The following is a 9,952-nucleotide window of genomic DNA, read 5'->3' on the forward strand; positions in this document are numbered from 1 at the left end:
GTGAGTTGAAGAAACATGTTGTGCGTGTGTGTGTGAAAGTAACTAATGTGACAGGTTGCACACCCTTCATCATCGCCATCATCATCATCACTTGGAGACATTTTGATTAAAAACCCTCTGGCTGCTTGGTCCTACCTAGAATGAGGAAACAGCTTGAAGCTTCCATTTCATTTTCCTTCTCTGGAGGCTCTGGAACTCTGCACACCTGAACGAGGGGGAAGAAGCAGGTGGTCGATGTTCAGAACAGAAAACCGGTGCAAACCGAACAATCCGCCTGGACAGCATGCTCCGCTTACCTGGTGGAGTAGATTGACAAAGATGCTTCTCTTCAAGTCCTTGGGAAGGGCGACCTCATACAGGGCGGCCGCAGTCAGTATTTGCTTCAGGCTCTAGAATCAAAGGTTGTTTGGAGGCTGCCCATGAAGCAACAAACGCAGGATGTGGAAGGCAAATCATGTTTTACGAGGAGAACAAACTCATAACTTTCTTGCAGTTACCAGGTTTTTTGCGTGCCTGTTTTTGTTTGTTTGTTTGTTTTTTGGTGATTTGGGCCCTTTTACCTTGTTCACTGCTTCATCAGCTTGAAAAATTAATCTGAAATCCCTTTCTGAAGTTTCCACATCCAGCTATGCCAACTTCCTGCTGTCATATTTCTCAGCTGCCGGGACAGGTATTCAGGTTCCCTGGGGCCTCCTGAGCCTCGTGTGCTCTAGGATGGTTGCCAGCGGACTCTCTGAATCAGCTCTTTGGGGGTGATTCTTACCTGGGTGACATGGAAATCAATCTCTTTGTCACTATACTGGTTCAGGAGCCAGGGTACCTGGCCCAGGGCATATTCACAGAGGTCTTCCCGATGGAGCAGCAGGCTCACTGAGGGGCCATGGGCCTTAACGATGGGCAAAGTCTGCAGAGGCAGCAAAGAAATAGCACTGATAGTTCTTCATTACGCTTTTTGTACATTTCTCAGAACACCAGGAGATTTAGATCTCCTGCCCCAAAACTTCCTCACTGCTTTCAATCAAGACATATTTCTTAAAAACTTTAAAAAAAAAATGTTTAGGTTAAGAGCATTGTATGAGACAGTTATATTTTTATTTGTATTTATATCTATACCTGTATCTACATTGATTCTCATTTCAATACCTGACCCTCTTATTTATTTAACCTCTCTCTAATAGGCACTTTCTCTCACCGTGTTAATAAGTTTAAAATTTCCCTCATATTAAAAAAGTTCTTTGATTTCACATTACTTTGACCAACTATCATTCTCACCCAGTTCTTTCTCTTTTCTTACACTTAGAGCAAAGCTTTTTGAAGAAGTTTACTTTTTTGATTTCCTCTTCCTTCCTTCCATTTATCTCTCAATCCACTAAATCTGGTTTCCATTGACATAAAAATGAACACATATGAAATATAAATGTAATATGTATTGATTATAAAAGTTCAGAAATTCCTCAAGTTATGATGAAGAAAACATTGTACCCATCATACTCATAGATAATCACAGCTTGGTGTATTTTTAACATGGCCTTTATTTGACCTTTAAAACTTTTTTCTACGGATTTAAAATTTTTAAAAATTAACATTTTTTAAACATATAGTTTTACATTCTGCCTTTTCTACCAGCACCCATAATACTCATAGATAATCACAGCTTGGTCTATTTTTAACATGGTCTTTATTTGACCTTTAAAACTTTTTTCTATGGATTTAAAATTTTTAAAAATTAACATTTTTGAACATATAGTTTTACATTCTGCCTTTTCTACCACACTATTATATTATGAACGGTTTTCTATTAGCTAATTTTTTCTGAATGAAAACCACTTCAAAATTTAATGGCTAATAGCAACCACCATTATTTTCACTCAAGACCGTGTGTCAGCTAAGATGGTTCTTTCAGCAGATTTCTGTGAAATGAATCCCTTTCAAGAGTTTTCTCGCTTGGGCACTATGCCAATGGAGTCTAGATTTCTCTTTGCTTCAATCCCTTCTTTCTTAGATTGTAAGATCTCATTCCACTTGGTTCTCCCACTTCTTCAGCAGCACATTCTCAATTCTTCATCGTGAGTCCTTCTTCCTTTGCTTTCCCTTAAAAATCTATCTCTCCCACCCCAAACTCTATTTTTGGCACTTTTCCACTCTAGATACTCTTTTTTAAAATTTTATTTTTCAATTATCATTTGAATTCAACACTATTTTGTATTAGTTTTGGGTGTACAGCACAGTGGATAGACATTCATTCTAGGTTCTAAAGTGTTCCCTCTGATAATTCAATATGTACCCTTCTATCCACAACCATTTATTCAATTGTCATGTATATAGAGCTGATATCTAAATCTGTGTATCTAGTTTTTGCTTTTTGTCTTAACACCGACCCTGAATATCCCCAAACCTACTACTATCTCCATTTGGATGTCCCATAGGCATTCAAGTCAAAATGTCTAAAATTAAACACATTTTTCTAACTGCCCCAAATGTGCTTGTTATTTTTCTTGTTTTTCTCATCTTGATTAATGGCCCAAGATCATTCAAGTTGGAAATGTAAGAACCATCCCGGATGCCTTCTTTTCCCTCTTTATAAACACCTAATTGATGCCAAGTCGTGTAGAACCTATTTTTCAGCATGTGACTCCTTAGATCTGTATACTGACACTACATCCACCGATCCATTAGCATTCATGGCCTGGAATGTTTCTATAGCCTCCCAATAGTCTTGTTCTATTCCATCCCTATACCCCATCCATCTTTAGCACTGATAGTAGGATGATTTCTCTGGCACTCAAATTCTTGTTTAAAATCTTTAAAGGTGTCTCATTTCTCAAAAAAAAAAAAAAAAAGTCCAAGTTCCTGAATAGTATTCAAGGCTCTTCATTGTGTGGCTAACAGTGGTTCTCAACCTTCTGGCCCTTTAAAACCCCTTCCCCAACAATTTTTTTATTAAAAACGTTTCTTTTTCAGACTAATTTTTTTAATTTGGTTCTATATAGTATTTTTGATGCTGGTTATGAAAACAGTTTGTAACTCATCTTCATATAAACCATATTTTTTTACCATATTTTCTTAGTATACTCGTCAACGACTGAAAAAGAACATTTTGTGAAATATTTTCGTTGCTACTTCATAACTGTAATGTTGCTACTGTTATGAATCGTAATGTAAATATCTGATATGCAGGATGGTCTTAGGCGACCCCTGTGAAAGGATCGTCGCGACCCACAGGTTGAGAGCCACTGGGCTAAGACCTTTCCAGTTTCATTTCTTCCTGCTTCTCTATCCCCTTTCCCCTGTCCCTTTTGCCTTCTCCCACCAGATTCACTCAGGTATGCATGGAATCCCATCCCCGACCTTTGCTTCAGTAGGTTGTATTCCCTCTTTAGGGCATGGACCTTCTCTGTGTTAAATGACTTCAGAGGTTAAAAGTTCAGTCTCAATGCCACAGCCTTTCTAGTGCTCATCACTGGAGTTAGGTGCTTCTCTCTCTCTGCTCCCTTATCACTTTATGAACCTTCTTGTCGCTTGCCTGACTCTCGTGGGAAGTTAGGAAAGTAGTCATCAAATTTGTATTGAATTCTGTTTTTCAGGTGTCTTAAAGACAAAACTTCTGTAGGATATTTTTAAAAATGCCATGTTTGCTAATGATTTAAGTAACCCAGCAAGTTAAAAAATAAATGCCTTAATAGCTCAAAGTACAGAAAAGGAACTAAACTCCAGAAAGTAGCTACATGTTAAATCTTTTATAATAGAGCAATAGGATATTAACGAGCATATAATTTAGCCCACTTTTAAAAAATTTATAGCAATTAAGCAAGATAAGAATGGGATTATATATATGCACTGTGTGATCTATTCTCTACAAAGAATTACAGTATTTTGAAGCAGCCAAGCAAATTCTTTAGATGTTATTTCAATGTGATATCCACATACACAAGAAATTTCTGGGGACTGTTGGTTTTCCTAACCAGGGACTCAGCCCAAATATGGGTTATGGTATCTAAGACATGAAATAGCTAACATTCTATATATTCTTTTCATTTTATCTTGTCTATGGGGATTCTGGTCTGTTTAATATCTCTGTATCCCCAGCATGCATAACAGTGTCTGGTGTGTCCTGCCGACTCAATATATATTAGTTGAAAGTCAGAATGAATAAATATGGATTTGAAATAGGAAAAAAAAGTTTGGATAGGCTGATAATGGGGCCATTAAGAAAATAAAGTGAATAACAAACACATTTGGGGCACACAATCCATAGCTTAAAAAAAAAATTGAGATGACCAATCATGTGAAAAGAGGAAGTTCAGCCAGCATGGAGGAGAGCCAGTCTGGGGCTCCACTCACTTGTATGGGTGAGGTCATAGGCGCCCACTTCTCCATGATAAACCGGAACAGCATGAAGATTTTGTCAGATAGTCGCTTGGCATCCAGTCTGGGATAGGGGAAATCTCTCCAGTGGTTGACGTACTTGTAAATGGCCTTGCTGAACTTCTCAAGGGCTGCATTTTAAAAACAACCACAGACTGAGAAAAATATAATGGTGGGAAGGACCACAAAATAATTGAAGAGTACTGATCATTAGCAAATATAATCTCTATTAGCAAATGTAATCTCTCTATATAAAAACCTAATATGAAAATTTTCCCCTCTGGAGTTCGGCTGCTCACTATGACGTGTGCTGACCACCAGGGGGCAGCATGGAACACAGCAGGTGTCAGTGACACGGCACTGGCAGTGGGCAGCAGTGGAGGCTCTGCCAACCCTGATGGGCCCCAATGAGAGCTGGACCACAGTGGGATGGTGGAGCATGTGAAGGGGTGGTGCCAGGCCACAGTGGGGTGCCAGGTGGGACTGGGGACGCAAGCTGGGGCTGCAAGCCTGGGGGCATGAGCTGGGGCCCAATCCCCACAGGCCACCCCAAAGAACCCCACCCATGCACAAGTTCATGCACCAGGCCTCTAGTTGTTTCTATAAAATCTTATGACTATACCAAATAAACATCTAAAAAGTGTCCAGCCACACTGGTAAAATGTGAGTTAAAACCATAATGAGATACTATTATATATTACACATAATGGCTAAAATCTAAGACAATATCCAGTGTTGACAAGACTAAGGTAATGCTGGTATTTTCACATACTGCTGGTGGGAGTATGAACTGATACAGATACTTTGAAAAACTATGAGATGCCATGGCGACGATGAAGGTGTTCCGCCCCGCCCCGGCCGCTCTGGGCCTCTGGACAGAGCATGAAGGTGAAAGGCGTCTCCAATCCAGAGCAAAGGCAGTGCTGGCAGCCAGGCTGGGACGCTTGAGACGCCATGGCAATGATGCAGGCGTTCCGCCCCGCCCCGGCCGCTCCAGGCCTCTGGACAGAGCATGAAGGTGAAAGGCATCTCCAATTCAGAGCAAAGGCAGTGGTGGCAGCCAGGGGAAGGAAGGCCTATTCTTGCATGAATCTTCATGCATCGGGCCTCTAGTAATTAGATATGCATACATATAGGCACTAGAAACTCTACAAGAAGGTTCATACGAGGGTGTGCTTCTTTTTTGGGGGGGAGGGGGGTCAGAGCCTCAAAGAGAAAACAGTCCAAATATCTGCCAACAGTTAGAATGGAAAATTAAATTGTAGTGTAGACATGTAATTGTATATAGAAATAAAAATAGACTACAGCTACACAAAACGACATGTATGAATCTCACAAATGGGCAAAACTCATTTATGATATTAGAAGTCAAGATTGTGAGAGAATGGAGAGGAAGATGATTGGGGGAAAAAGACAAAAAGGACATCTGGGGTGTTAATAATGTCCTGCTTCTTGACGTGAGTGATGGTCAAATGGATATGGTCATTTTGTTACAGCTCATCGACTTCTGATTTGTATGTCTTCCTCCGTGGCTGTTTTACCTGAATAAAATTTAAAAAGACCTTGGGCCTACAAAAATGTCCATTTGGGCCACTAACCCATATGAATTTGTATCAAGTGCATGAAATAATATTATTTTTTCCTTTAGCCCTCATTCTACCCCTTTCATTGATGATAAAGAAAAATCATAGTTTACTCTCTCAAGGGTATTCCCGATGCAAAGAAAACTATAGTAAAGATGCCAAGTATCTTAGCTTTACAGCTGGCCACTTATTGGCTCATTCACATTCCCTCTGAACTCTTTATGATAATCTCTCACTACACTTTATCATAATCTTCTGTGCATGCGTGTGTCTGTGCTTGTGTGTGTGTATGTGTCTCACACTGGCCTATAAGTAACATGAGAGAAGGCCTGATGTTTTGTCTGTTGATGGTTTTCGACACAATGGATACAGGGTCTATTTATTTGCTGATTTACTGAGTGAATAGATGGGTGGATGGATGGCTGTTGAACTTTATACCTTTTCTTTGGTGGCAGTCAGGCAGAAGTTGCTCTAGGACCAAAGAGCAATAAATGACTTGATAACACAAAGACTGAGAATTCCCTTATTCATTGCCATTATGATTTCTGATTTTAGTTTCTCTTACTTACTTGGTTGCTAATTTTGCAAGTAGAGGTACCAAAGTTTATTTGCAGAACACAGTATTAGCTGTCATAGTAGGCAGGCATAGCAAGAAGTGTTGAGAAGTCCTTGAGTCAGGTTGTTATAATTCAAATAATGGCTCTGCCACATACTAGCTGTATGACCTCAGGCAAGCTGCCTACCCTCCAAAAATCTTAATTTTCTCACCTTCAAAATGGAGGAAAATGTTATCTACTTAATGGAATTACTGTGAAGGTTAAATGAAATACCCAAGGCAGTGCCCAGGCACATAGTCAATTTTCAGTATATGTCAGATATAAATATTACCTTCTCCCACACCTGAGACCTATATGTTCATGTTGACCAGTGTCACTCCAATTAATTTAATAAATAAATATTAAAACAAATAAAAACAACAATGACAAAAATTACCTTCATTGAGGACAGAACAAGAGGAAAAGGGCAAAATAGAGTAAAATAGTCTTGGCTGATAGGTAAAGAAGACATTCCTGACGGTGTGGGCTTTTAAATAATACAATATAATAATATTGGAGATGTTAAGGGTGGAGGAATCTTTATTTGATGTTTTTTGGGGTGAAACTGAGATTGAGTGAAGGGCAGAGGCACCTGATGGCTCTGTGGCAGGTCAGAGTTAAGAGTCTAGGCCTCTAGAACCATCCCGAAAGCCTCTCACTGTGCTGTAAGTGCTTCCCCCTAGGAATTCTGGGGCATGTTGCTCTTTGTAGACCCTTGATTACTGTAGATGAATTTCAGCTTGAAAGTGTGTGTGTGTGTGTGTGGGGGGGGGGATTTATGACCATAATTTGTTTATGAGTTTTACTTGGTTTTGTGATTGCTTATATTTGATTAGATTGTTTACTTATCACTATTACAATGTTGCATTACAAAGAGATGCTAAAATTCAGCCACCTGGTAAGAGCAGGTAAGCCCTCATTATCCTTGTAGAGAAATTGTGATCTAATTACAGAGGAGGCTAGTAGAAGTGGAGGCCATACAGTGCAGTGGAAAGAGTATAGATTGGGTGGTTACACAGACCTGGGCTTGGATGCCGCCTCTGCATCTCATCGATTGGGTCGCCACCTTGGGATGATTGCCTAACTTCCATGGCTCTCACATTCTTGTCTGTTAAATGGTCTAATAAGCACTTACTTTGCAGAACTGTCATGAGGATGGAGAGAGAGAACTCTCTGCCGGGGCCCTCCCTATGGTGGGCACTCGAAAAATGGCAGGTGTTGGAGAGGACAAGACTGGTCTTAAAGGGGAAAGCACAGGGTACCCACCGATGCAGAACGCTCCCTTCATGCTTTCCTCCTCGGCCAGCCTGAGCATGGTTTGCATGGTGAGCAGGGTCATCATCATGAAGGGAATGCTCTGGGACGCTGCCGTGGGGCAAGAGGAGCAAGGCATTATCTTCTCACACTGGGGAGGCCCGCCACGCCTCCCTCCTCATATCAACACTGTCCACACAAGCGTCCCAGGCTGCCACGGGCAGGCGCAGGAGGCTGGAGGAGGATGCTCTCCATCCCGCACCACCACCATCCAGGTCGTACGTAGTTAGAGGATTAAGGAATGGCACTAGCTATCTGGCCACCTATGTTTAGTAGCAATTTCTTATTTGGATAACGATGTCATGAATGCTCATCCCTTCCATCAGAACTGACCTAGATCCCCAGGGCCTGGCACAGATAATAGGTGCTCAATAAGTATCTGTTAAATAAAGTGGTGTAGACAACAATCTTAAGAAACCCATCTTGCCTATAAGTGTCCATTGGTTTGCAGAATACGCCATGTGGAAAATGTGCTTCTGCAAACACAACGCTGGATGAAAGGGAAGGTGAGGGTGGGTGATAATCCAGCCACATTTAGAGCAGCACGGACCGACCAATGGCAGTCGGCAGGCTCATCTCTGCCTGTAACGTACACAGCCGCTCAAATCCCTGGAGATGCTCTCCCTTCTGCTGTTTGCTCCCACTGGGGTTTTCAACAGTTAGTCAGGGGGGCTGTTTCCCAGGAAAACGTGGAGACTGTTCCCTTCATACCATAGCTGGTTGCCAGCTCGGCCAGGGCAAGCACAACAAATTCATTGGGCAGCTCCAGGATCCTGAAGTTACTTTGTAATTCATACATGACAGAGTTGAAATCATGTGCAGCAAGAGACACCAAAACCTCGCCAGCCAGCATTCTGATTTCTCTGACGACCTGAGGAAGAAAAGGAAAGCAGCAACAATGAGCAGAGAAGGAGCAGAGTGAATCTGCAGAGGGGAAATAGAATACATAACATTCGTAAGTCCCCCTGGCTTTGGGAGAGAGGGAGAAGAGGTTGTTTATAAACCCAGGGCGAAGGCCACAGGGTAGGTGCCAGTAGCAGGGAATGAGGAGGAGGTTTTAGTTCACTTTCAAGCTAGGTTTTCACAGGAATCTTGTAAACTTGGGGTCAATACATATTTTCTTGCTGGTGGATCAGGCACCAGAAACATAGGATTTACATTCTATGTCTGAGTGATATGAATTATTGTGTTGCATTACTGGGGTGGAAAGGCCATGAAGAGAGGAAACTGGTACTAAGAGGCCAGAGCTTTGTGTCTTAGCACTGTCCTGATCTAACAATATCTTTGATATTGGAGATATTTGGAGAGTCTTCTGCTTTTGGGAATGGTGACCTAGGCAATTTTTTTCCTTTTTATTGAATTTATTGGAGTGACACTGGTTAACAAAATTATACTGGTTTAGGTGCACAGTTCTACAGCCCATCATCTGTACACTGTATTGTGTGTTTACCACCCAAGTCAAGTCTCCTTTCATCACCATTTATCTTCTTTATATGAAGTAGGTAAATTTTATCAAACCTACTCCTGAGAAGTTGCCTAAAAATATCTCAAGCTCTAAAAGTAACCATAGATTGTTAGTTCCCTTGGCAGGTAAACAAATAAAAATCCTTTCTGAAAGAAAATACCATTATCCTATGGCTCAACATAATTTCTTCTAATAATTTTCAGATTCAATGCTTATGTACATAGATAAGTAGGCACACAAAGGAATAAAAATGTATACGGGAGCCCAAAGACACTGGATTCTAGTCATTTGTTCTGTTAATACATAGTTTGTCACTTTGGATAAAACACCTCTCTAAACATCAACTACCTCATATAAAAGTGTGTTGGGTAATATTCCCTCTAAAGTCTTTCTTAGTTTTCCTCATCTGTGAAAGGGTAAATAACAGACACTGATACTGTAGACAGGTTACCACGAAGAACAAATAAAAGGGATGTGTAGTCCTGGCAGCGATGTACAAAAAGCTTACAGATGTCTGCATGGGTGCAGTGAGGCCACTTAGAGACCTGTTGCTGGCGGCGACATGGACTCATCGTCAACAATCAAACTTACGTTGTTGTCTCTCATGTCCTTAGAAGCATAATAAATCA

General features: G+C 40.9%; 1 protein-coding gene across 1 annotated transcript in view; it reads right to left on the reverse strand.

Moving 5' to 3' along the window:
• MROH2B (maestro heat like repeat family member 2B) overlaps window positions 1-9,952 on the reverse strand; it is a 51,843-nt gene that overhangs the window by 38,447 nt on the left and 3,444 nt on the right. The window contains exons 3-9 of the mRNA XM_006774562.1: window positions 9,915-9,944; window positions 8,570-8,729; window positions 7,811-7,909; window positions 4,342-4,496; window positions 764-904; window positions 297-389; window positions 136-205 (exon numbers count right to left, since the gene is read on the reverse strand). Coding sequence (XP_006774625.1) covers window positions 136-205; window positions 297-389; window positions 764-904; window positions 4,342-4,496; window positions 7,811-7,909; window positions 8,570-8,729; window positions 9,915-9,944 — 748 coding nt within the window. The remainder of the gene's footprint in view (window positions 1-135; window positions 206-296; window positions 390-763; window positions 905-4,341; window positions 4,497-7,810; window positions 7,910-8,569; window positions 8,730-9,914; window positions 9,945-9,952) is intronic.

The sequence above is a fragment of the Myotis davidii genome, unplaced genomic scaffold (assembly GCF_000327345.1).
Source record: "Myotis davidii unplaced genomic scaffold, ASM32734v1 scaffold348, whole genome shotgun sequence".
Classification (NCBI taxonomy): domain Eukaryota; kingdom Metazoa; phylum Chordata; class Mammalia; order Chiroptera; family Vespertilionidae; genus Myotis; species Myotis davidii.